The sequence below is a fragment of the Gambusia affinis genome, linkage group LG19 (genome assembly GCF_019740435.1).
Source record: "Gambusia affinis linkage group LG19, SWU_Gaff_1.0, whole genome shotgun sequence".
In the NCBI taxonomy this organism is placed as follows: domain Eukaryota; kingdom Metazoa; phylum Chordata; class Actinopteri; order Cyprinodontiformes; family Poeciliidae; genus Gambusia; species Gambusia affinis.
The window spans coordinates 22400064-22426660 of NC_057886.1; the positions used below are offsets into that span (position 1 = coordinate 22400064).

Genomic DNA, 26597 nt, shown 5'->3' on the forward strand with positions numbered 1-26597 from the left:
TCCCCTTTAAGATTCGTCTGTGGGAGAAGATTCTGTCGAATCCACCCCAATATGCGACAATATGAGACAAATAGTCCCATAATGTCATATGGGACAATATAAAGTTATGGTGTTAAACTAAAATATTCTTGTTTTGTGACCATTTTCACAAATTGTAATAGCATAAATAACGCAAGAACACTTTTATTTATTTTCTGGATTATTTACTATAATTACTTTACTTAGCAACTTTTTCAACAACAAGAAGACCCACAACCTGAATATGCTATAAACAATATTGTCATATCTTTTCCAGCAGTAGACTTCTGCTTGTGTTGTTTCTCTGTTTTATTTTCATCAGTATTTTCCTCCAGCCTTCATCGTCTTACTTTCAGTTCTTATGGGAAGCTAAGGCTGTTTCATTGGGTTCAGTTGGGAACCAAAACTGCAACATTTCTTCCGTTTTCAGCTTCGTTCACACTACAATGTATGAAACCATCCGGACTGATTGAGAAACCTGTTCCCCTCCTCTCCTGTGAGGGCGCTGCAGCGAGAACCACTGGAGGAAACGACACGCCAGCCTTCAAAGAAGAAATGAGCGCAACTTCCTCTTTCACGAAAAATAGAGTAGCGTTGATTTTAGCTGTGTGAGGATTTCTCTTTTGTCTGTGGTCTCCTGCTGGCGCTAAACTAGCATGTTTATTTTCGGTTGTATTTACCAGAATGCCCTGTGTTGTAGTCCACTTCCTGCTTTTGGAGCGGTTTGTGCTCTGCTTGGTATTTAGTTGGACCAGAGTTAGATTTTTTGGTCCACATCAGAGTTCCGCATTAACGCCTTTCTCTTTCTAGACAAACGAGAAAGAGTTTGATCAAAGCGGACTAAACATTGCTGGTGTTAATGCGTCAAACTGGATCATGAGATGAAAAACAAAGTGGTTTATCATTCAGATCTGAACTGAATCTCTGAAATCATTTGTCTAAAAGCTCTTGGAAAGGTTTCCTTTACGGTTTTATGTGTGACAGTGAGTAATGGTTGAGGGGCGGAGGGGACTGTGGAAACTTCACAAGTTGCTCCGATAAAAAGGAAAAGGACAAGTTCCCTCCCATGACATCACTCTGTTAAATGACCTCTGGGTGAATCAGACACACCTTTTTATTTCCTCCAGGGCCCCTTCACATAATGCTGGTTATTTACTAATCCAGGAATGTTTGTAAGAAATCACAGAAGCAACAGAAAGTAAATTTTTAACAGCCGGATTCTCTCCATTGTTATGACTTCTCATTATATAGCTCTGTTTTATATAGAAATTTTATAACTGTGACATTTTGGAGCTTTAGTAAATGCAGAGGCATTGAAAACTTTCTAGAAATTCCTTCGTGCATAAAAAATAAACTCTGCCAACACCAAAGAAGAAGTACCGTAATGTAATGTGTATTTCATGTTTAATTAGCTTCTGAAGCTTCACTAACTTGGACAATACATCTGGTTCTTTTAATATCTGAAGTTAAATTTCAATGTTTCATCTCTGTGGTTTTATCTTATTTACCATCAAACCAAGCAAAACTTTAAAAATGTCACAATTAGCCCTATCACAATGACAGGTTTTGTTTATTGTGATAAACGATAATATTGTTGTTTTGAGATCATTTTCAAGTAACATAATGACGTAATAATGAAAGAATGCATTCTCAATTATCCTTAAACTTTTAAATTTTCATGAACATTTAACACTGGAACTGGAAGACATTTTAAATATCCAAAATAAAATAAACTAAACAACAGAAACAACAAATAAAATGAATGATAAAGTCTCTGCACACAAAGGGCTCGTTGAGGCCGAAGCTCCAAACTGAAGACTTTTGTCATCCAGTTTTTGGTAGAAAGAGAGAAAAACAATAAATTATACTTGTGGAAATTATTGAGCTTGTTTTAATTTATAATGTGATTAACTGATTTATGTTTATTGTGACAGAAAGAGCTGGATCGTTGTTCCAGAACCCGGGAGAGCCTGAGCGCGGACGAAGATGACAAACCAAACACTTGGATGTTTGTCTTCTTCATCCAATATTTACTCCAGAAACATATGGATTTAATAAACTTTGATGCATCGTGAGGCTGAAATCTGGGCGTCAGCTTTGCTTTTGTTCCTTTTTGTTCCCCTGGTGGAGAGGATCAGCATCTGTAGCTCACCGCACGCTCAGACTCCACAAAGATGATTCAGATGTTGTGCAGCATTCAGCCGGGAAGCGGAGCGTCCATCTGCCAGCCAGAAACGCTGAACGTGATTCAGCACCGTCCTGCTTCCAGGGAGAACAGTCCAGAAGGGGAAGGAAAGTCCCAAAAGCACCCAGAGCTTCATGAACATGCATCAAAACAGTTTTTACAGGTTGCACATGTAGGTCATTTCTCTGGATTTCACATGTTTTCTGTTGTTGGTTTGATGAACAAATAATCTGTTTTTATTTCACCGCTCCTGTTAGGTTGTGGTGGAAGTCACTATAAAACCGTCGCACTGCAATCTAAAGCAGAGTTACATTTACGCAATTACATTTACTTGACTGTTTTTACTTTTTTGGGGAAAATGTACGTTTAGGGCTAATTTTACTTTTTACTTCATACTTTAACGTTTATTATGAAGTATCTCTACTCTGAATTGAGTAAAAGTTCTGGATTCTCTACCTACTGAATGAAAAACAAACAAGTTTTAACCAAAAATTCATCAAACACACACCTGCAGTTTTTCTTAAAGTTTTTTATTTCAAAAACTGATTTGGAAAAAAAATCATTTTGCCTAATTTATTTATTTTTTATTATTTATTTATTTTTTGTTACTTATATGAATTTTTGTCATTTTAGTCCTTAATACACCAAAATTTCCACTTAACTTTACATTTTACAAACTTTAAATATTAAATGATTGATAATTTGATCAGTTACTCAGTACTTGAGTTACTTTTCACCAAATACCTTTTTACTCTTACTAGAGTAATTTCTTGAACAGAGGTGAAGGATCTTGTTTGAGTAAATATAATACAGTATTAGATTAACTAGTTTTTATTTCCACTTATAATGGGACATCTTCCCATGCTATAAGTGAAATAATCTTTCAGAGGAACTAACTATTTGCACTAGAATCTAGACCAAAACATGGTAATACTTTGTGTTTTTGCAGTCTACTCATTTATTCACTCTATATCATTTTCTTTCGCTCATGTTTTTATAATCTATTTAATGATTTTCCAAGTAGTCTGATGCAAATCTCTGAGAAGTTTTGTCCAGTTTGGTTGAAGCCTTTGCTGAGTCAAACAAAGAGGATTTGAGTTTGTGACAGTTGTCTTGTTGAAGTGGGACTCATCATTAAAAAGGGAGGAAACAACCAGGAAGAGCTTTGACTTTATGATCTGGTGAAATGAGGGTTTTACCAGAACCTCTGGGACTTTGAACAACCAACACAGCAGCCACTCCAGGAACTGCTGGCACCACATGAAAGGATCAGAAAAAGTGTGAGTCCTGCTCTGCTTCTCACACATTTTGTGACCCACAGATGTTTTAGCATCGAAGTGCACATAATGTTTCAGCAAAATTAGAACAAAGGTCCACTCAAGTTTTTGACTTTTCTCCTTCTTGGCCCGTCTTGAAGCAAAACTGCCGCCATTCCCCTCGAAATGTGCATCTCATTACTCGATTTGCAAGAGAAGTTTTCTCTGCCTCAGACTCTTCATTTCATAAAATCTCTGCTTCAATCCAAACAAACCAGAGGCTGGCGGGGCGGACACACCTCTCCCTGCAGGAAGGAGTTGAGCTGCTGCGTGACACTGAGGAGAGTTTAAAGACTCGGTTTGGCTCAATTTTATGGCCTCCTCTGATTCTGGGCTTCCTCTCGCTGGGCGGCGTCGTGTCAAATCAGAGTTCAGATGAGGGAAGTGCAGCAGATGCTTTGAGATGGCTCAGAATTAAAAGCTTGACGTCACATTTAATGAAAGCACTTCAACACTAAAACTGAAGTAATGCATTCACCTAGAACATATTTTTATGGAAAAAGTTTTAAAATGATAACAAAATGTCTTTTTAGGGTTTACACCTGTAGATTTGGTTGGGTTGGGGACTAAAATTGCAAAGTTTGTTGCTGTTGAGATTCACTTTCACGCTGCACTGAATCAAACATTTCAAACTAATTAAAAAGCCTGTTCCCCTCCTCACCTGTGGGGGCGCTGCACCAAAACCTCTGAAGGAAGCGGCACAAAAACTTCTGGAGGAGACACTGAGAGCAAAAATAAAGGAAGATGGCGAGGCATCAGATTTTGACGATTGTAGGATTTCTCTTTTGTGCTTGGTTAAAGATCACAGCTAGCTAGCGCTGGAATAACGTGTTTGTTTTGGTTGCATTTACCCAGAATGCCCAGCGCTGTAGTCCAATTCTTGCTTTTGGAGCCGTCTCTGGATTCAAACTCTATCAGAGTTAATTTCAGCCAAACCCAGTTCGCTTTTTGGTCCACATCAACCAAACCGGACTTTGATAAAACAGCCATGAATGAAATCTAAGATCCGATTTAATAAACCATTAGATCATTTCAAACACTGAGAATATTTTATTAAAAGGACCATAGCTGCAAAAAGGAGGCTGACAAGACATTTGTTTTATTTTTTTGTGTTTTTAAATAAGTTTTGGGACATTTTAAAAGGGAATCTTATATGAATTCACTTTTTTGGCCCAATTCTTGTCCTCATGTGTCTTGGGGTTGAATGTTATTACCCCACACATAGCAAACATCAACAGCAGCTGCACTGCAAAAACACAAAACCTTACCAAGAATTTTTGGTTTAGTTTCTACTTTAAATATCTTAGTGCACTACAAATGAGAGACAACTAACCTAGATGCAACTTTTCAGCTAGATATAGGAGTTTGTTTTAGTTAATAAATACTTACAATTGAGGAAGAAGTACTATTTCCATCGGTAGATTATTTCACTTGTAACTTTTGAAAATGTCTTGTTATAAGTGAAGCAACTTTTTAATCAGTACTGAGGAATAACAGACAGAACAAGCTTCTGTGTCTTGCTGAAAAGTTTGTTTCAAGTTAGTTTTGGTCGTAATTCAAAAATATGAAAATATTTCCACCAGAAATTGGACGAATGCCAAAAAGTTAAAAGTTAAAAGTAAAGTAATTTTGCAGGAAGTAAAACCTAAAATGATGCTGAATGTCTCTCTGTTTATCGTCTGGACTTTGGAGAGTGTTTGTGGATCAGTTCAGTCTGAACCTGGCCGTCGTCTGGGTTACGCCGGTCCTGCCAGCTGGTCGGGGAGCCGTCGGATCAGGTCCGTTTGACCCACTTTATCTCCAAACTGCACAGCTGTTTCACTGGAGAGAAACTGCAAGAGCTCAGCTCATTATGTTTAATAGTGGAGAATTTCAGCAATGTGCAGTCGGCTGTGCTGCAGGCTGGAGTTTCAACCGGCTGTTTACCGTTTCTGCACAGAAGATAAAAGTTCTGTGCAACACTGAAGTGTGATATTTATGTTTTATTTAAATGTCTTGGAGAAACTTGACAGTTTCAGTCCCCGTAGACTCAGGTTTTCCGCTGGGTGTGCATCCATCTTTGTGCAGTCAGCAGGTTTTTTTTTTGTGTGATTAGGTATTATATGATAAACAATCTCAAACTACTAGAAAACTCCTTATTATTTTCTGTATCACACTTTTTTAAAACATGAAAAAAAAAACTATTTTGGTTATTAGATTACCTTAACTTGTCAAATTGTGTTTATTTTTTTTCCACCTCTTTTCAGGCTTGACTTCATCTGATGCATCTGACATATTTGTTTTACATAATGCTACAAACAATAAAAAACATCAAAGTGTTTGTGGTACTAATTTGGAAATACTTGTGATATTTGTGCTTATTTATGACGGTAAATGCAGCTTTATAGATCATGGACTCTAATCCGACATCAGTTCAGGCTGAGGTAGCTGTTTAGTACAAATAAGAAAGTTTTTGACAATTTTGGAGAAAAATCTACAATAAACTCCCAATTATTAACTCAAAAAATGTGGGGATTTGTTGATTTTGCATACATTTTTCTGAAGAAACTGGAGGGACTACAGTTTGGCAGTAAACAGATAAAAACTGCATTGATTTGATTGATGGCATAATATTTAAGCACACTTAGTGTTTAGTCTAGAACAGTGTTTCCCAGTTCCAGTCCTCGGGGCCCGCCTGCCTGCATGTTTTAGGTGTTTCCCTTCTGCCACACACCTGGATTGAATCTTTGGGTGATTAACAGGCTCCTGCAGTATTTGGTGGCTGCAGAAGATGTCATGCAATCATTTGAATCAGCTGCTCTGGTATAGAGGCACATCTAAAACATGCAGGCAGGGGGGCCCGAGGACTGGAATTGGAAAAAACTGGTCTAGAATCTAGAGGGCCATATAAACAGCTATGGCGGGCAGGATTTGGCCCACGGGCCTTGAGTTTGACACATGTGCTTTATCAAGTTTATCAATGCATGCTGGCACAACTGAATGTATTATTGAATATTTGTGATCTTCATGTGGCCCAAAGTGAAAACGAGTTTGACGCCCCTGATCTGCTTCATTAGTAAGTGGACATCTTCCACTGTGGGGACTTTCCTCCTCCAGATTCCCTTCTGTTTATTGATGAACTCCTCCAGCCGGCGGCGCGGCCCTGGCTGGAATGACAACCATGTGAGGCACAAAACGTGACGCACGCAGACCCTGCAGGAGCCCGCGTAATGAGGCTAAAGACGCTGACGGCGAGCAGCTGTCAAACCTCATATCAAGTCTCTCCATTTTTCCAGCTTCGGGCTGGCTTCCTCTGAACCCGAGAAGCCGGGCAGCAGACGCCCTCCAAGCATCGCCTGTCCCATGAATGTGTTAGCGATCCGCGCACCGGAGGGGTGGTGAGCTCCCAGAAGTGACACCGTGTGTTGTAGGGTCTCCTCTGACGCAAGGAAACCTTTTAGTTGTAGTGTCTGGTGTCACTCGGATGCATAGCAACGCAAATGCTGCCTATAAATATACTTCCCTGTCCGGGCTATTTTAAAACCAATAGGGTCAAACCGAAGAGTTCAGCTTCCTTTCGGTGTTGGAGGCAAAATAAAGTAAAAAACTATAAAAGAATAAACTTCTGCAAAGGGAAAGGAATGGGTCAGCAAAGAGTGTTATGTACAAAACAAAGGGTACACTGCAAAAACACAAAATCATACCAAGAATTGTTATTCCAGTTTCCAGTGCAAATATCAGACAAAACTGACTTACAAGTGACTTTTCAGAAAGATTTTAGAGCTTTTTTAAGTTCAATAATTACCTGATATTGACGAAAAAGTTTTTGTACAATTTGGCAGATTATTTCATTTATAACACGGGAAAAATGTAAAGCTTTGTTGATCCGGGGGATTTGGTTGTGGATTTTATGAAACAGGCTTGAATTAAACATTGTTTCCATCACAGAAGAAGAAGTGGAGGAGTTTGAGGAGATGGCAGGAGGACTCGTCTGTCAGTGCAACAGATGATGGCAACAAAAAATATTTCCATAAAATGTCCAAGTAGCTATTGCGAAAAACAATAATAATGTTGTTTTGAGACCATTTTGAACTAATTTATTGATAATGGCATAATAATGCAAGTCTTCCCTCTCAAAATCAGTAAACAACACTAAGCAAGTATTCCTGATCTGGTTTTTAGTACAAATATCTCAGTAAACTTGAAATAAGACAAAACTAACTTACAAGTAGTTAAGGTAGTATTATTAACTTAACTATCCTTAATATTTATTATTTTTTTTAAGTATGAGCTCCTCTTGTAGATTATTTCACTTCTGGGAAAATGTCTTGAAAAAGTAAACCAATTTAACTGGTACTTTCTATCAATATTCAATAATTATTGACTCAAAACAAGCTCCTATATCTTCCTAAAGAGAAGATATTTGCGCTTGAAACTTGACAAAAAATACTTACTGGGTTTTGTTTACAAAATTAAAGTGAATTGATTATGAGAGAGAAAACTTTCATTATGATTCTGTTATCAATATATCACTTGAAAATGGTCTCGAAACAACTTTATTTTAGATTATCGCAATAATTTCTTAGATATATTATAGTCAACCAAAATTTGTTATTGTGACCGGAAAGCTTGCCAGATGTTTTTAACCCCATTTCTTCAACTACATGAGAAATAATCTAGAAAGAATCTGTTGGATTCTTCTGGCTGTTGTGTGTGTGTGTGTGTGTGTGTGTGCGTGTGTGTGTGTGGTTGTGTGTGTTTGTCTGTGTGTGTGACTAGAAAGCAACCTGTAATGTTATAGTTTATTTCTTATTTTATTATTGTTTTGTATATAACTTTTTATAACCTATCAAGGAACAGCTCATCAAATGGTGACATTTATGTTTGAACTGCACCATTTTACCTTTTTAGGTAAATTTTATTACTATTTTTCCATCGGAAAACAACCAGAAAGCAAAGAAATCTTTCATAGACATTATTATTTCTACCAGTTGTTTCTGAAATCTGCACCATGTTGGAGAATCAGTGGTTTTATTGAAACTCATCTTGTTATACATGCAATAACTTCAAGAGTTTACATAGTAGACCATGAAGGTAAGTTCAAACTTTGCTACATAAAGTTTAATATCAAAAACAATGTGGAGGATTAAAGTTCTTCAGGAGAAAACACATGAAAGGTTAAATAGTTTTCTCCAGAATATTATGTACATTATTATGGTTCTGGATTTCTCTGTTTCTGTCCTCCATCCTGGGCTGATTTTTTCTTTTCCCACAATCCTTCCTGTTGCAGTCAGCCGCCACATTCTGCAGCGGATTAATGCAGGACTTCCTCTCCACCGCTGTGCACAGTGGTAATTCAGTTTAATTGGGATTCATTCCTCCTGGCTGCGTTCCCAGCACTCCAGATGCTCGTCGTCTGTTTGACAAATAAACCCCTGCCAGTGTTTTCAAAGCCCGCAGCGTCGGAGCTTTTGCGGGTCGGAAACGCTACGATGATGCCTGATTACGTCCCAGAGAGTTTGGCGGGATCATGTGAAAATGCTCCTCCGGTTGATGACCAGGGCGGTCTGACTCTCCCGCCGCCTCTCCTTCTTCCGCTCCAGCCGCACCTTCCAGCAGATGGCGCTGGACGCCAGCAGCACCAGGCCGGCCGACAGCAGCACCAACCCGAAGTAGGAGATGGTGGATCCGTGCGAGTTGAAGCTGTACGCCACGGCGGTGACCACGATGCCGGCGATGAGGACCACCACGCCGAACGGGACGGTGCAGCGGTAGCAGGAAAGCTCCGCGCCGCCGGTGGCTGCCGTTAGCTGGACCTCGTTAACCAGGGGGATGTTCAGTGTCGTCATGGCGACTGGTGGTTGCTCGGGGGCTTTGGGCTTCTCAGAGGTCGCTGGGGTCTTCATTGCGTCCTTGTTGAGTTCGTCTGGCATCGCAGGATTAGGATGAACCGACTACAGTTGGCTCCTCACTGCGGCGCTGTGGGGTTCCCAGTCTGAAGAGAGACAAACCAACCAGTAAGCAAACAGAGTAATGATCGATCCAAAATAATCTGCATCAGAGTTTGATTGTGCACTCACACCTAACCAAAAGAGCTGGACTTTCAGGACAAATGAACTACAGCTTAATTAAAGTGAACTAAACAGGTCTGGTGAATGCAACAGCAGATCGAATCATTTTCAAACATACAAACAGATAAAAGTAGTTTTTATGCCTTTGTTTTGGCGCCCCCTCTAGCACAGCACCCATATGCAGGGGATATCATGCATACTAATGATAATTGCAGTGATTGATGATTCTATCAGCTTTTCTTATGACCCATCCATCCATCCATCTTCTTCCGCTTATCCAGGGTCGGGTCGCGGGGGTAACAGCTTCAGAAGGGAGGCCCAGACTTCCCTCTCCCCAGCCACTTCCACCAGCTCCTCCAGAGGAATCCCAAGGCGTTCCCAGGCCAGCCAAGAGACATAGTCCCTCCAGCGTGTCCTGGGTCTTCCCCGGGGCCTCCTCCCGGTGGGACGTGCCCAGAACTCCTCACCAGGGAGGCGTCCAGGAGGCATCCTGACCAGATGCCTGAGCCACCTCAACTGGCTCCTCTCGACGTGAAGGAGCAGCGGCTCTACTCTGAATCCCTCCTGGATGACTGAGCTATCTTTAAACAGAGAAACTCACCCCTATCTTTAGGGTATCCGCGTATCCGCGATCTCGTTCTTTCGGTCATGACCCAAAGCTCATGACCATAGATGAGGGTGGGAACGTAGATCGACCGGTAAATCGAGAGCTTTGATTTTTGGCTCAGCTCTCTCTTCACCACAACGGACCGGTACAGCGCCCTCTTGGCGGCAGATGCTGCACCAATCCGCCTGTCGATCTCCCGCTCCCTTCTTCCCCCATTCGTGAACAAGATCCCGAGATACTTGAACTCCTCCACTTGGGGCAGGACACTCCCCCCTAACCCGGAGATTCTTATGATTAATTGGCTAAAAAGTGGCATGTTCTGTAGAAATATATTAAAAGATGTAAATTATGCCTGCCATAATAAAGCAATTCTTTTGTGTATGCTTAATCATTACCATCTGCAGCTAAAAACAAATACTGTGCACTAATTTGTTTCTATTTTTGATTAATAAAAAGATAGTAAAAGGTGCTTAATTGGAGGTTTATTTATTGTTATTTCAGAAAATGAAATTATTTAGTCTGTATCCTCAAGTATTAATTATTAAATTAGATGACGATTATTTCTATAATCAAGACTAATTGGATAAATTGTTTCAGCCCTGGTCAAGAGGTCAACTTTAATTGCTCAACGCAGAAGAAACGAGTCTGAAGCAGATGTTTCTGGTTTGATTTCCACATCACATTTCACAATTCGCCAGCCCACTTTGACCACCACACACTGCTTCAATAAACCAATGTAACCCCTTTGCACAATCCAGGCCGCCTCTCAGCCCAGTCAGGGGAGAATGACGCAGGTCCGCTCGGCCCGACACGAGCTGAGACATTCCCTGGAGAGCGCGGGATACGGAGCACTCGCTGAAATGCAAGAAGCTCTGAAATCACAAGCAGTTTCTCAACCGTCCCCTCCTTTCTCCCGCCAGCATGTTTTCCCAACGCGAAGCCGGGATTCAGACGCTGAGTTGCTTCATCACAGCCAGATGCTGCTGGAGTTCATCTTTCTTATCCCAGAACAGTCACTGAATATACGAAGTTTTCCTGAAGGTTTGTTTTCTCACTGCTGATACTGGACCTCAGGTTCTGCGTCAGACTTTGGGTTGAAGCTGAAGTTCCTCCACGTTTAACATTCCAGCATGTGGCTGAAATGTTTGAATTTTCTCCAAACTAAGCGACAGATTTCTGTTTGTTACTATTAAGCATCCCGCTGAAGAGGGAGGGACACAGAGGAAACAGAAAATCAGTAACAATGACTTAATTTTTTCAATTCAAGGTAACCAAATAATGAGTGAGTTGCTAGGTAACCAAATAAAGAGCGAGTTGCTAGGTGAGAGAGTATATTCCAAAAACCTAGCTTAGCTGGCTGACAGGTTGAGCTACTAAAATTGCCTACGTCCCCCAGAATGCAATGCGGTTCTGGATCAGAGTTCAGTAAAATTATTGAAAATTTTATCAGATGTATTATCAGTCGATATTGATCACATGTCTATCGCTCTCTCTATTAGATAGATATACAATAAATTGATAATTGATCAATAACTGATAATTCCAGTTGTTAATGAAAGTTGGCTCTAAGCCAGTGGGTTTTTAGCATATATTCAAAGGAACTCAGTGTTTTGGCTGTTTTGCAGTTTTCCAGAAGTTTGTTCTTCATGTTTGGTTCTGGTTCTGGGGATCCATAGCAGAACCAGAAGACCTGAGAGGTCTGAAAGGTTGATACAACAACAGCAGGTCTTTAATGTATTGTGGTGCTAAGCTGTTCGATGATTTATAAACTATCAGTATTTTAAAGTCTATCTGCTCTGTCTGGCTGGTTTTAGTCAGAACTCCAGCAGCAGCACTCTGGATCAGCTGCAGCTGTATGATTTTTTAGACAGACCTGTAAAAACACTGCTGCAGAAACCAATGCAACTAAAGATAAACACATGATCTAGTTTATCTTGTCAGGACATTATTCCTTTACTCCTAGAAATGTTCTTCAGGTGATTAAAGGCTGAATTTGTAACTGTCTTTATGTGTCTTTTAATGTTCAGGTCTGAAATCACACACCAATATCACTTCCTCAAACAACCGATGTATGACCTGATTAAAAATACTTTAAACATCATAGTTAAAATTAGACATTTTACCAGCTTTGATGGATATCAGCACAACCCATTTCTTACCGACCACAAACACAAGAACATTTTTGAAAATAAAAATCCAGAGGTGGAAGAAACTTAAAAGTGTTTCACTGTTCAGTCTTTCAGCCAAAATCAACAAAAGTTTAGCAAAAACAAAATCAACTTTCTTCCTGTGAAATGTCGTGAAGGGATGAAGTTCTTTGATCAAATAACTGAAAACTTAATTTCTTTCATTTTTTCCACTAAAATGTTGCATAGGTTGATTTCTTGTTTATGCAATGTTGTAAACAATAAATGAATGTTCTTGGTGTTCTCAACTAAATTCTAGAAATATTAAAACTGCAACAAGTTGCATTAATTGGATAGGTAAGATGTTAAAAACTATTTTTAAAGACTGTTGGGAATTTTGTGCATAGTGGAGGCTGTTTAATTTTCAGATCTTAAAGCGATGGTACCAATCTATGCATACAAAACATTAAAAACTTCAGTGAAAAAATAAAAAAATTTTCTCATAAAATCCTTCGAAACTTTGCATGCTGGTATGTTATTTTACTTATTTGATGAACAAACAAGCAAAATTTGCTTTTATATAATAAAACTTCTGCTGCTGGTTAATTTTGCTGCAGAAGTAAAAACCAAACATTAACATTTGCTCGAATAAAGTTAATTATTTAGTGTAATTTGTTGCAATTCAAGCCAAAATTAAATAAATCAAAATTGAAAGTTTCTGAAGATTAAATCGGGTTAAAATAATGTTGCAACAAGGAACCTGAAATCACTTAAACCTTTATTATCCCATAGATTCACTTACAAATTCAGCTTCCTTTATTTTCACAGCGACATTTCGCAGTAAAAGCAACTAAAAGTTTACCAAATAAATAGATAATATTCAGAAATATCTATATAAATCCAGAAAAGTGGAATTAAATCTACTGAAGGCGCAGTAAAATCATTTCAAGATTAATTAAATTAGTTGAAATTGGAAAAATTCAAAGCATTTGTTACCTCATGAGTTATTCCAACACCAAGTTTCCGAACCGCTGCAGTAAAAGTCGCTTGTTTCTGAAGTAAAGCGGTTCCTAAAGTATTCTGTCTGGCTCGGTTCGGCTGCAGTCCGACTCTACTATAGTCCTGGGGGCCGGACTGCCATCCTCAACGAGGCGGACCGTGTCAAGTATCTACGACTGCGTCAAGTTCACGGTGATCAGGAAAAAGTGGATACTTCCGGTTGAGTTTTTCAAAATAAGACAAATCACACATCTAAGAGCCAAAATGTAAATAAAAAATAGATCTGATTTCGTTATATCTGTTCGATTTGAAAGTCAAACATAAAAAATCGGATGTTTTAGGTAAGCTATTTTTTAAATCACATTAATAAAGTACAGAAGTTTAAAATTACTGCGCCTTTAAGTTATTTGGAAAAAACAACTTTAAAAAAATTACATGAATTTTTACAAGTAATTAAATTTATCCTAGTAAATATATTAAGTTGAGTTTGATTTTTGGACACATTGTTCTGAATTGGAACTCAAAAATTCTTGCTAATCTCAGTTTCAAAAAAGAAAGAAAATGCTTACAATTAAAACTGATTAAATTTAATTCAAATATTATTTGAATATTCCCTGTTTCTTATGAACATTTTATTTGTTTGTTTTTACAACATTTCTTTCTTCCACTCAACTTTCCTTAATACTTGGATGCAGGACACAGATTCTTTAGCAAAGATTATTATTATTATTATTATTATTATTATTATTATTATTATTATTATTATTATTATTATTATTATTATTATTTATTTGTCTTTTATAGAGCATGTCAGTCACTAACAAGTAAGCAGACTTTCCAAAACATGGATATAAATTCTTATTTACAAATTTTCTAATTTTATATTTATTTTACTTTAGGAAAACATTACTCTGCGATATCATTACATTGTTGCGTTTAACTTGTTTATATTCACCTTGTGTAAAATATTGAATAATTTAAAAAAGAAATCATAGTGTCCAGTGTAGGGCAGTTACATTTACTGAGTAACATTTACTTAAGTAATTTTTTTGTTGTTGAAAAAATTTACATTTAGGATTATTTCTACTATGCGGTACTTTTCATTTTTCCTTGAATAATTTTATTATTATAAAGTATCTCTACTCTTACTTGAGTAAAATTTCTGGATTTTCTGCCCACTGAGTGAAAAACAGACACTTTTTAACCATTAATTCACCAGACCTGCAGTTTCTGTCAAGGTTTTATAAGTTTTATATTGAAAGAAACTGATTTGGAAAGATGTATTTTGCCTGATTATATTTCTTTATTTCTTTTTTTTAACTTAAAATACCAAAACTTCCACTTAACTGTATATTTTGATTCGTCTGGTGATGTCATTTTTAAATATGAAACGATTGATTATTTGATCAGTTACTCGACTTTTTACCATACAAACTTTGTGACCGTTTCCAATCTTTTATTTTAGTATTTCTAAGCGGAAGTTGGGAGTTTGTGTCCGGCCAGGCAGCTCGGTCAGCTGGCGGCCGCTGTAAGAGGAGTCGAGCCGCCGTCATGTCGCTGCAGTTCGGGGATGAGGAGTTCCAGAAAGCCTGGCAGGAGCTGGACGAGCCGCAGCTGGACGGATGGGAACTCTTCACCGAGACGATGGGGGTCCAAATCCACCGGCGTTACGACCGGGTAGGCAGAACCGAGTCGGTCCGACTGAACAGAACCTCTGCAGAACCTGCAGCAGGTGTGTAATTAACGCGTATGAATGCCGCTCAGCCCTGGGCTCTAGAAATCTAAACGCATCTTTTTTAATTTTGTCTTATTAATAATACTTCATCTGGGATGTCCTAGCGGCCAGAGGCGGAAAAATCCGGAACTGAGCGACAGTTTGCTGATTTACTCAGAAACTACCTCAGCAGGTTCTCTGCAGTCTTCAGGAAACTGGAAAATTAGCTTGTAAAATTTTCCATAACTGGAAAAGCAGGTCATAGGGAACGGAAACTAAGCATGTAAAAATTAAATAGTTTTAAAAGGGTGTAAAACCAAACCTTTTTAACTTTATACCATGGTATAATGTCATTCCCTCATCAAAACATGCTTGGAGTCTTGCTTTACTTTCTCAAGGCAACCATTCAGCTGTCCAAAACGCCTGCGTGAACTTCCTGCTGGCCACTCAGCTCCTTCAGACTAGCCCTCAGCAACTAGCAAACATCAGCGGATCTGCTGAGTTCATTATATGAGCTACTTCTCAGTGCAACACTGATAAAAATGTTTAAATAGATATGATAGCTTCCTGAAGGCTGAGTTTCAGAAAGAGCAGGAGTTTTTAAAGAGACAGAGGCCCAATTTCAAGGCGTTAACTGGGCAGCAGTGGGGCAAAAAGCGGATATGCAGTGTATGCAACGCATAGGGGCGCTGCACGAGAGGGGACGCAAAAACGATGTGGGGAATTTTTTTTTTCTAGTCACCATTTTTTAACAGCTGTTTGTGTATGAAATGATCAATAACAGAGGAACAGCACTGATTAGGCGCCCCGCCCCTCCTGCCAGCCGCTCTCCCCTCCCATACAGGTAGCTTGGGCAGCGGCCCTTCGAGGACTCGCTGAGGCGCGTTTTTTCTTTTAAATTTGTCGTAATGCCTCGACAACAGGGAGCTAAAGATGGGGCGCAGAAAAAACTCCGGGGCACAAAACAGAAAATTGAAGAGGAGGAAGGATAAATATGTTTGAGAGACGAAGAAAAGCTTTTCAAAGTGGTTGAAAGACAGAAGGTAAGTAATGTCAGTGTATCAAGAAGAGAGTTGTAAATATTCAGGTTAGCTTAAGCTAGGCTACTATGGCAGGTGGTTGTTGTTGTCCAATACGGGACGCGATTTATTCCGTATTGCTATAAATGTCTGACAGACACACCGATCACACACATCTCAACAATAAGTGTAATAATAATGACCAAAACAAAACACGGGAAATATTAGGGTCAGCTAAATTGTCGTTGCGGGACCTAAATAGGACCCAACGAGCTGACGCGGTTGTCATGGTTACCTAGAGACGGACACTACGCAGCCGCAGTGAGCTGCTATCAACCAGTGTCTTTTTAAAATGTCCACCCGATAAAACACCGTTCTTAGAAATAAAACCTCTGGCAGAAATACAGACGGTAGTGGGAAGACACAGACTAAACAATCACAGTGAAGTTTAATAGGGGCATTAAAATAAATGTGTCGGTGACATTCAGTGGCACCCAGTGGGTTTGATATCAGACAGAATGGATCAGGACAGGAACCGCAGACCCGTCAGAACCTAAAGAACCAAACATCAGTCTCTTCATCCTTCAGTCATTTCCTGAGACCAAAAAATAATATAGATGGCAATTTAAAGAACAAATCATACAAATAGATTAATAGTAAATAAATATTGTGAAGAGAACATTAAAAACGTTTGTTAGGATTGTTTAGGAAAAACGTTGATATCTTTTATAAATAGTGTTTTGTGGTCAATATTATTTCACCATTTTATTAATGTGGGTTGCCAGTTTGGATCAGGCTTCCTATCAAGCTATAAGAATGATAGAAAACATGTTAACAAAAAGCCTCAGACCTGCAGACACAGGCTGTTTGGCTTTATGTAAGGAGGGTGGGGGGCGGTGAGATGTTTGCATCCACCTCAAACATATGTAGTTGCGCCCCTGTTGGGCAGTATTATTTATTCTATAGTAATGTTTATTAAAACCTGTTGAAGTAAATCGAACAACTCTACCTCTGAGGGAGAGAGAAAAAGGAGTGAAGACAGACCTTCCTTTTGCTGTTTGCAGGAAACTGGACTTTATGAGTACAAAGTCTATGGAGCGCTGGACAGCTGCAGCCCAGAACTCTGTGCAGACGTCTACATGGACCTGATGTATCGGAAACAATGGGATAGTTATGTGAAAGGTAAAAAGACAAGTTCTCTCAGAAACGCCTTTGTTATTGAAAAACTCAAATTTTTGTTTTGGGTTTCATGCACATCTGCAGCACCAAGCAGGTAATGTGTTGGCTGCAGCTGGTAGTGGCCGGTTCCATCCAGGAAGGAAGGAATGGTTCAGTGTGGACGTAGTTTGGTTGAGCTGCAGACCGGCAATGAGGGAGAGTGGTTAAAATGGGCAGAAACGCATCAGATACCAAAACTGGGTCAGTTATTTTAGTTATCAATTATTCTGACGATTAATCAGCTAAAAAAATAGCTGCTTTCCGTAGATTTTTCATGTAAGCCTTTTAGGAATACACCGATCCACTTCTTCACTTCCGATACCTATATTGACATCTGAGGTTTAGTATCGGCTGATACCGATCCAATACAGAAAAAGAGTTCTGAATTGAATAAAACATGTTTATTAACTAACTGAATTACAAATTTATTTGATAACTCTGCACCAGTACAGCTGATTTAAATACACCAATCTTTAAAAGCTTGGTCAAAAAAAGGACGGATGAAGTTATTAAAATAAGTTCTGTGCATCTCTAATTAGAAATGCAGCAAAAGTTACAAATAAACAATGAAATAATATAATTTGTTGATTAATTTTGCATTAATGATTAATAAATTGAGAGCAAAATGTGCTTAAAATGAGATTTTTTTATTATTTTTTTAAACAGTAATTTGAACCAGGTGAAGCCAAAACTACAACTGCTACAAATATTTACAGATCAAGGTTTTTCTTTTATCTTAAATGCAAAATGTATTTATTTTCTGTACTCACTGCTGTGAGTTTGTTGTTCTGTTTTGTATTCTGAATACTCCAGTTAACAATTAATTGGTTCCTAAATTACTTGACAATTGTTTGAATAATTGATTTATTATAATTCATCATGATTAATCCCATTAATCACAGAGAATGTCTCAGATTGCAAATTAACTCTTCCATTCCTTCCAGGCTCTGCACAACTAACTGCTGCTGATTGTTTGAAATATTAGAAATAATTAGATCAGTTTTGTTTTCTACTTTCCTGTTTAACAGCTTTTAGAAAACACTTTTAAAGTTGATGCATTCCTTTTTTTTCCCAGTTTTGTTTAAGTTGCGTTTCAGATGTGTCTGTCTTGTTTTATGTGTTGCAGTTAATGCCATCAGAAGGTCAAAGATATGTCTGTAAAATAAGCAGCTGTGTTTATTTGAGCCTCCATGACTAACAGGAAGATTCAGCTGGAAATCTTCTGAATATTTGGGTCAGTTTGGGAAGCGAAACTCAAGACCAAAGCTGAATGTTTAGAACTTTGACAAATATTTGAGGATGTTGCTTTTTTTAAACCACGAATTGCAAAAAATAATGGAAAAACTGCAAATTACTCAACGAAAACCGCTTCTTAGTATTAAATTGTTTATGTTTATAATAAATAAACTGATATATAATAAATAAACATGAAATAGTTGACTTACAGGTGGTAGAAGAAGGTAAAATGAAACGTCATGGAAGCAAAATGTGGATTGAGGACTTGCTCTCAAATCTCATGGTTCTGCAGACTCATTTTACAAAATCACTCCCATGAGACTCCAGTCGATTCGGCATGAAGCCAACTAGGATTTGTTTTGTTTTCTTTTCTTTTGCTTTGTTTCTATATCTATGTAATAGATGTGTGGACCTGAATGTATTGGTTGGGGATTTATTTTGCTGAAAATCCAATAAAAATATTAAAATAAATGGAAGCAAAATGTTTCTGGGAAAAGATAGAAATTAAACTGCTGCTGCAGGTGTAAGAACTGCTTTATGAAGCTTTTTTTATTTTTGTTTCCTCAGAGCTCTATGAGAAGGATTTCGATGGACAAACGGCGATTTACTGGGAAGTGAAATACCCGTTTCCTCTGAAAAACAGAGATGTATCCTTTAGTCCTCAAAAGCAAACAGATGACTTCCTTTCCATTTTTGTGCATTTCTTTATAGTTTTGATAATTTCATGCAATCTTAACATCCATGTTCCCTGACTGCTCTGACCTCAGTATGTTTACGTAAGGGAGCGGAGAGACCTGGACGTAAATGGCAGAAAGATCTTTGTGATTCTGGCCAGAAGCTCAGCGGAGACGGCGTGTCCAGAGAAGAGCACCGCTCTGAGGGTGAGCGACTACAAGCAGAGTGTCGCCATGGAGACCGACGGAGCCGGCGGCACTAAAGGTGACTAACTGCTGATTAATATACAACAAAGCCACTGAAAATCTGACTCTGGATTAATGAATTGAATAATTATAGATCATAAAACGTGACACTTTACAAGAGAAAATATAAGTAAACAATAATTACTTCTGGAGTTCCCCCAGGCTGATATCTTGGACCACTTATATTTAATAAAATCCATTCTACAAGGAAGAAAATCTAAAACAAAAAATACTTCTGGTGTTCCACAAGGCTTGTTTCTTGGGCCACTTATGTTTAATCCTTTATGTCCTAAATTTAAAATCTCTGCCTGGATCTTTTTGCTTATTTTAATTGTACGCAATTCTAAATGGGCAAATAATTATATATTTGCCCATTTATCCATAACAGCTGAAACTTTCAATGTCTAGGAAGTTATTTTCACAATTTACCGTCTATTAAAAGAATGCCCCTCAGATTAATTTCACTTCCTGCTACGGCGGGGGAGAAATTACCGTAATAACTCGATATTAGCTGGAAAGCACAACATCTTGTCTCCAGGAGCGAGATCAGCACCTCCACTAGTTTCAGTTCACTGCAAACCACCTTCTGACTGTTGGAGGGTTAAATTTCTTTTCTTGATGTTTTCAGTGAAGCAGTTAGCAGTTGAAACCCTCATGTGAGCACTAATCTTGTTCTGTGTTTCAGTGTTCATGAACTACTTTGATAATCCTGGCGGTATGATCCCGGCCTGGCTGGTGAACTGGGCAGCGAAGGTGAGGGCAGTCATGTTCAAAACGGTCTAAACAAAGTGCAGAAATTATGTTACATTGAAAACCTGCAATATGTTGTTTTGGGAGATGACTCACCAGGTGTGTTTTGTTTTTTTACCCTTCAGTTACTTTAATTAAAGCATTTTTCCAGAATTTTAGAAATGAAAGTAAAGCACTTTCCACATCTCTGCAGCTATCTCCATGTTCAGACATTTGGTGTTCCCTGCTGACTCTTCATTTTACGGTTCTCCTGGGTTTTTGTTTACTGGCGTGTTGTAGACTGACGTCATTGGTTCACCATCTAGGTGGGTCTTTTTGGCTCATCTTCTGGACTAATGTGTGTTTTTGTTTTTTTCCTTCTTCTAGAGCGGAGTCCCAGGCTTCATTAAAGATCTGCAGAACGCCTGCAACAAGTACAAGACATACTGCGAGAAGAAATGAGTGCAGTTCACCGGAAAAACATGAAATGTCAACAAGTATTTTTGTCTTGTTTCAAGTGCAAATATCTTATTATACTTAAAATAGGACAAATGTTATTTACAAGAAATGTTTCAGCAAGATACAGGAACAATTACCAGATTATTTCACTTGTAACAAGACATTTTTTTCATGTTATAAGTGAAATACCAGTGGAACTAGTTCTTTTTCAGCAATATTAAAGAGTTCAAACAAGCTTTTATATGTTGCTAAGAAGTTACCTGTATTTCATTTTAGTCTCATCCCAAGTGTAGTAAGATATTTGCAGTAGAAACTGAAGTTACTTGGTGAGTTTTCTGTTTTTGCTGTGCTGATGTGACGATTGCTCTCGCTGAAGAGTTTTCTTGCTGTTTTTCCGTTTTTGGTCGGCGGTGTGTTTGGCGGCTGTGGGGTTGTGTTCAGGGTGCATGTGGCGTGTTGTTTTTTGCAGCTCTTCCTGTTTACTTGGCCATGAAGTGAAAGGCTGCTGCAAATCGATTATGTTCCCAGTTGCTGCTCTACTCCTCTCTTTTCTGGGGATATTTTAATTTAATCGCCCGTTTAGATGATTTGAAGATGTTAATCATTCCTTTTGGCTGTATTTTCTAAAACAATCTTTTTGCACAGGATTTTATGACCTTGTCTTGTTTACTGTTTGTGTTGATTGAAGGAGAGCCAATATATTTTACTGAATTGGGATATTTTACGATTTCAAGTAAGAATGTTAACAGGTGCAGAAGTTCTGCAGCGCTGCATATGGATGCTGGATCATTTCACGCTCCTTTTGTTCTGGTGGATGGATTGTAGCTTTGTCAATGCAGATAAATTCATTTTAATTCACCGATGCTGCTTGTTTGTTTTCTCTGCTAAAATTTAATTAAAATTACATAATTTATGTTATAAAGTTTTGGTATCAATCCAATAACAAGTAAATACAGAGCCAGTATTGATGATACAGATATTTTTTACAGTTTACGTTTGTTGTATCATCAAACTTTTGATATTTTGTTATTTTTATAATTTTTCATTTGAATCGTTTTGTTAAAATCATGAAGATCATTTGGAAAAAGTTTATTGGTGTCAACAAAAGACTTTAAAAACATCTCAATGTGTGTTTTCTTCCCCAAATAAAGTATGAAAAATGATAAACAACATCTAAAATACAAAAATAAGTTTAGTTTTACGTTTTCACATGTTAATCAACAAACTCACTATTTAGTAAAATTGAAAGAATAATGAAAACTAATTAATCAGTTCACTATGAACTCTGAATGTTACAGAAACAAGTTTATTTAAGAGCAATTTAAAAATGACGCCAAATTAGTTTTTCTATTTAAATCAGATAAGTTTCCACCAAAAGATGCAAGAATAAAAGGAGAATATGGAATATCTCTAAGCTAATTAAAATCAATAATTGGTCTGTGTTCAAAACAACTAGTTAAAGCCGTGCATAAGTGAAGATTAACGTTATTCTGAAAAATAACTTGAGTTAGAAATCAATAGTTTTTTGGACAAATGATTAGTCAAATTGTCTCCCCTTAATTTTGCTTTGCTTTTACACTCACAAGATGGCGGCTGAAAACGAACACAAAGGTTTCCGGTTCTGTTTATAAATCCATTTTAGTTTTATGTGTCCCTTTAATAACCGTTAATTAACAATTACAACAATTTGTTATTGATGAACGCCAGCAGTTTGCTACCTAATCGAGGCAAAATGAGAAAGATTTATTATTTTCAAATCAAATTTTATTTCTAATTGCTAAATAAATTACTAAGCTTGTGCATTTGTATCATCAACAAAGATGATGCAAATGTATCATATTTTACAATATAAATGTAATTTATAACTAGATATAAATTTGCCTTTATTCAATGCTGCTTTATTCGTCTCTCAAAGTGGTTTCAGGTGTTTCAATCACGCATGCGTATTGGATTCATCTTCAAGTCTTGACAAAGTACTACGTTCTGTTCACGAGCAGTGCTAATTTAGGCTAAATGCAGGCGGGGTTTTTGGATTCTGGAGGAAAAAACGGAACCACTGACTACCCAGTTTGCTGCTCCCTCCCTGAAAATGGAAAAGCTGCAGAAATTAAAATTGCACTCTGGAAGCTAACTGATGTTGAAGAGGTGTGCAGCAGATTACCTGCCTGTTTCTGAATCAGAGAGATGAGGAAGCGGGGTGCGCACCATTTATCAACCGGCGCGGCTGGTGGACGATTCCGAACGGCTCCGTAAACCAGGTGGGCGGTTCAGATTGGTCCTGTCTGACACTTGACACATTGAAACACAATTGGTTCTTTAGATCCAGATACACACACGCACACACACACACCCGCATACACGCATACATACATTCATATATAATCTCTTAATACCAAATAGTTAAAATATGTCACACAATGTTAATATTGTACTTTATTTGTGCAAATCTTGGACATATTTTTCCAATCTCTATTTAAAGAAAAGGGACAAAACTTCTGCATGACATTCTTTAAATTTTAAATCCAAGAAATCAGGAATTTGTGCTACAATCATAAATTATTGCACTGGTTTATTCCACTTATGTTTTCAGCTGGATTTAACAGAAAAACTGCCTGTATATAACTTATGTTTTTGGAAATTTTATTTTCATTATCTCACTTTGTATTATTTATAAGATGGAAGCAGCTCCAGAAACTCTTAGTGTCACATGCTGTGAAGAAAAACTTGCTGATTTGATTCTGTTGTGTTTCTGTTCTCCTCCAGAAAATTCAGAAAATTTCAAATTCCAGTGGCCAGCGAAGCGGCTTCGCTCCATGTTGGACGTCTTCTCCAGAAAAGCCAGACTTTCATAAGGTTGGTGGGAGCTAAAGCAGGAATAACATTGGCTTTACTGTCATCTATAGATGGAGTGAATATTCTTGACGTTGAATATTCTCAGATGTATTATCTGTTGATATTGATTACCTGTGCATTGCTATATATATATTTATATAGTACAGACCAAAAGTTTGGACACACCTTCTAATTGAATTGGATTCAATTAGAAGGTGTGTCCAAACTTTTGGTCTGTACTGTGATAGTTTCACGTAGAAAAGCAAAGCAGCTAGAAGACTTTACATGAGTGCAGATGTTACAGTTCCAGTTCTTTGTTTTTTAAAACCAGACAGAGGAAATTAAAAACTTTAATAACAGGCCAAAGATCTTTTAAAGTCCTTAAAGTATTTCATGGATGTTTTTTAAATTATCATTTTAGTTTTATCTAAAAGTCGTACTTGTAGTTCCCTAAGACTCAATTCACCTTATTAGTGTCTTATAAAATAGCCTGAAAACATGAAAAATGAACATAAACAGGTTTTTATTAAATTTAAAACAATTAAAAATGGAATGATGTTTAACAAGCAGTACATTTAAAAACAACTTTGTTTTGTAAATAAACATCTTTTCCCATGAAGAATATTGAAGAAAAAAAGCCCTAAATTATTGAGCAACAAATGTCTGGCAGCGCTGTTATCTCTGATGTTGTTGCGCCCCCTGCTGGTTAAACGGACACACTGACCGGAGCTGCTCGCAGATGCAGAAACTGTTACTCATTTTTAATGTAGTAAATGTTTCAAAACTAGATAAATGAATCCAGTTTGTTGCTGTCCAATCGAACCTCTAATTTTCCCCCCTTCATGTACAATCTATTAATTAATCAAAATCAATGTTGGTATCAAATATTCCCTTTAGTATCATATTTTTTGGAAATTTTTGCATGTTTTGTTTTCTCCACCGAAAAAATTTAAAACTCTGAAGATAAAAAGTGCTCAAAATATATAAATAATTTATACATATATATTTATGTATGTATGTGTAAAAAGCCACCCTGCGACAGACTGGCGACCTGTCCAGAGTGACTCCGCCTCTCGCCTGGACCGTTAGCTGGAGAGGCACCAGCAGCCTCCCAACCCCATGATGGACAAGGGTGTTAGAAAATGGATGGATGGATATGTAAAAAAACCCATTTCATTTGTATTGAGGTGAGAAGCTGAACAAATATGTGTTGAATGTGGAAGGAAAAGAAAATTTTCTCACTTATCAGAGGGATTAACTGAGGAGCTCATTTTACTCTGGTTTTATTTTTATGTTTTAATATCTGCATTTTATCCACATTTCTCTTCTTGTTATGGCAACCCTACGAACATGTTTGCTAACTTCCATTTCCTCAGTTTTGATCATGTTTCACCAGGTTTGTTTTTTTGTTTTTGTTTTTTTAATCTAATTGGAGAATAATTATGGGCTGGTGCTGAAACTCTGGTGCCACCTAGTGGTTCCAGGAAATATTCCAACAGTTTGTTTTTGAGAAAGATGCGTGTGTGTTTAGATGTGGCTCCATAGTTTTCTCACGGCATTTCTTGATATGGTAAGAAGGTCAGAGTGAAGCTGCTGCTCCTGATATTCAGCGTAAACATTTTCTGATCTCTTCCCTTCTTGGCAACGGTTTGTCTCTTAGGAACAGAGCGTCATCAGATGCTTAGACGTGACTTTATTATAACCCCGTATCTCCCAGATCAACATTCTGCTGCTAGTCTCACACATGGAGGAAAATATGTTTCTTGGCTGCCCGCTATGTGTCAGAGTGGGGTTCTTTTGATTGCTAATATACAGCGCTAATTAGCTCTAGAAAGTCATCTTGGATTGCAGCAGTCCCCTTAACCTCAGCTCAGATTTCCCAGGTGCCTCACAGTCTGCCAGAGCTAACAAAATAATGGCTCCACTTGGAAGCAAATTTTTCAGAGTTGTCTTGTTGTGTTTTAGCAGATTATTGTTGGAGTTATTGGTCACCGGAGGGGATTCTCGAACTTGGGAAGGCCTATAAACACCTTATGAACTGTTTCAAGTATGTAGAGGTATATTTATTGTTATGTCTTTGGCTGAAACAGATTAAAGGTGATCTATTATGCTTCCTTTAACATGTTAGGGTAGGTTTGTGGGCTTTACAAAATGTGTTTAAAACATTTTTTTTAAAAGTCTTTCTTAGATAATTAGATTTCTCTGCTTATGAGCTCCTTTCAGGATGAAAGGTCCTGTCTCTTAACATCCGAAAAAGCTGCTGCTGGCCACACCCCTCAACTCCACGTTTACGCTCGTACATAAAAATAGCTGCAAACATGAGCAATTATACAACCTTACACCTTTGAAAAGCAGAAATGGAGGCTCCTGCACAATCAACAAGAATGCAGCAAGTGGTTTCTAGATTATAAGTCAACAACAAAACACTCGTCTTTTCCAGTAGCCATTGTATTGCAGTAAAACAAGCTGACCAAATGTGCTGGAGCTCAGTTTCGGTTGCTAGGTAACTGGTGGAACTCTGCCTGGGTTGCTAGGGAACGGACTGGGGTTACTAGGTGAGGGACTGTGCCTGCTGATTTGTGATGTCACCACTTCTTGTCAAAAACTGTCTGGATGTTTTTTTTAAGCACATAAGTTGTTTTTAGAAGCAGTAGAAACTCAAATGGAAGTACAAAAAAACATGCAAAATGTGAATCTTTGATTTAAAGAAATCCCCCTTAAAGGTGAAATTTATTTTTTAATTTGATGACAGTTTCGGGAGCAGACAATATTGCGTTTACATGCAGCTGGGGAGTGGCAGAAGTGCTTCTGCATGTTGAAATATGTTTGCATTTCTGCCTAAAGCTTGTAAAAGCTTCACCTTTAGACTACAGTTACAGAGTATTAAACCGAGGCGCTGGAGGCCCGGCTTTATTAATGACGGTTCTGGCTCAGTTCTGGGCTTCAGAAAGTGTCGGCCCCATCCACCTCCATCGTTGGCTATAAAAGTTTAAAATAATATTTACGGACTGCCCGTGGATAAGTGCTGATTTGAATAAAGAGTTATTTTTACAAGCAGAAAAGCCACAAATCAGATATATAGGCTGATAATGTTCGCCTCCAGGCAGAGAGGCTCATAATGCGTTCTTCTTGCCGTCTGCGCCGGCGTTTCTTCTGCCAACTTTCGGTT

At 38.0% G+C, this 26597-nt stretch overlaps 3 protein-coding genes across 3 annotated transcripts in view; 2 read left to right on the forward strand and 1 right to left on the reverse strand.

Annotated features, from left to right (window-relative positions):
- Positions 1-8512: 8512 nt before the first annotated feature.
- Positions 8513-13445, reverse strand: tmem100a (transmembrane protein 100a). The gene is made up of 2 exons (XM_044101362.1): positions 13299-13445; positions 8513-9493 (listed from the first exon to the last, which is right to left on the reverse strand). The coding sequence occupies exon 2, from the start codon at positions 9429-9431 to the stop codon at positions 9027-9029; it is 405 nt and encodes a 134-aa protein (XP_043957297.1). The 5' UTR covers positions 9432-9493; positions 13299-13445; the 3' UTR covers positions 8513-9026.
- A 1327-nt stretch (positions 13446-14772) lies between these two features.
- On the forward strand, positions 14773-21454 carry LOC122822568 (phosphatidylcholine transfer protein). The gene is made up of 6 exons (XM_044101364.1): positions 14773-14978; positions 17099-17216; positions 19056-19135; positions 19256-19427; positions 20094-20161; positions 20525-21454. Exons 1-6 carry the CDS (start codon positions 14853-14855, stop codon positions 20597-20599), a joined length of 639 nt encoding a protein of 212 aa, XP_043957299.1. The 5' UTR covers positions 14773-14852; the 3' UTR covers positions 20600-21454.
- Positions 21455-22526: 1072 nt separating this feature from the next.
- nog1 (noggin 1) overlaps positions 22527-26597 on the forward strand; it is a 33638-nt gene continuing 29567 nt past the window's right edge. The window contains exons 1-2 of the mRNA XM_044101365.1: positions 22527-22854; positions 23360-23449. The gene's annotated coding sequence lies outside the window, so the exon portion shown is untranslated. The remainder of the gene's footprint in view (positions 22855-23359; positions 23450-26597) is intronic.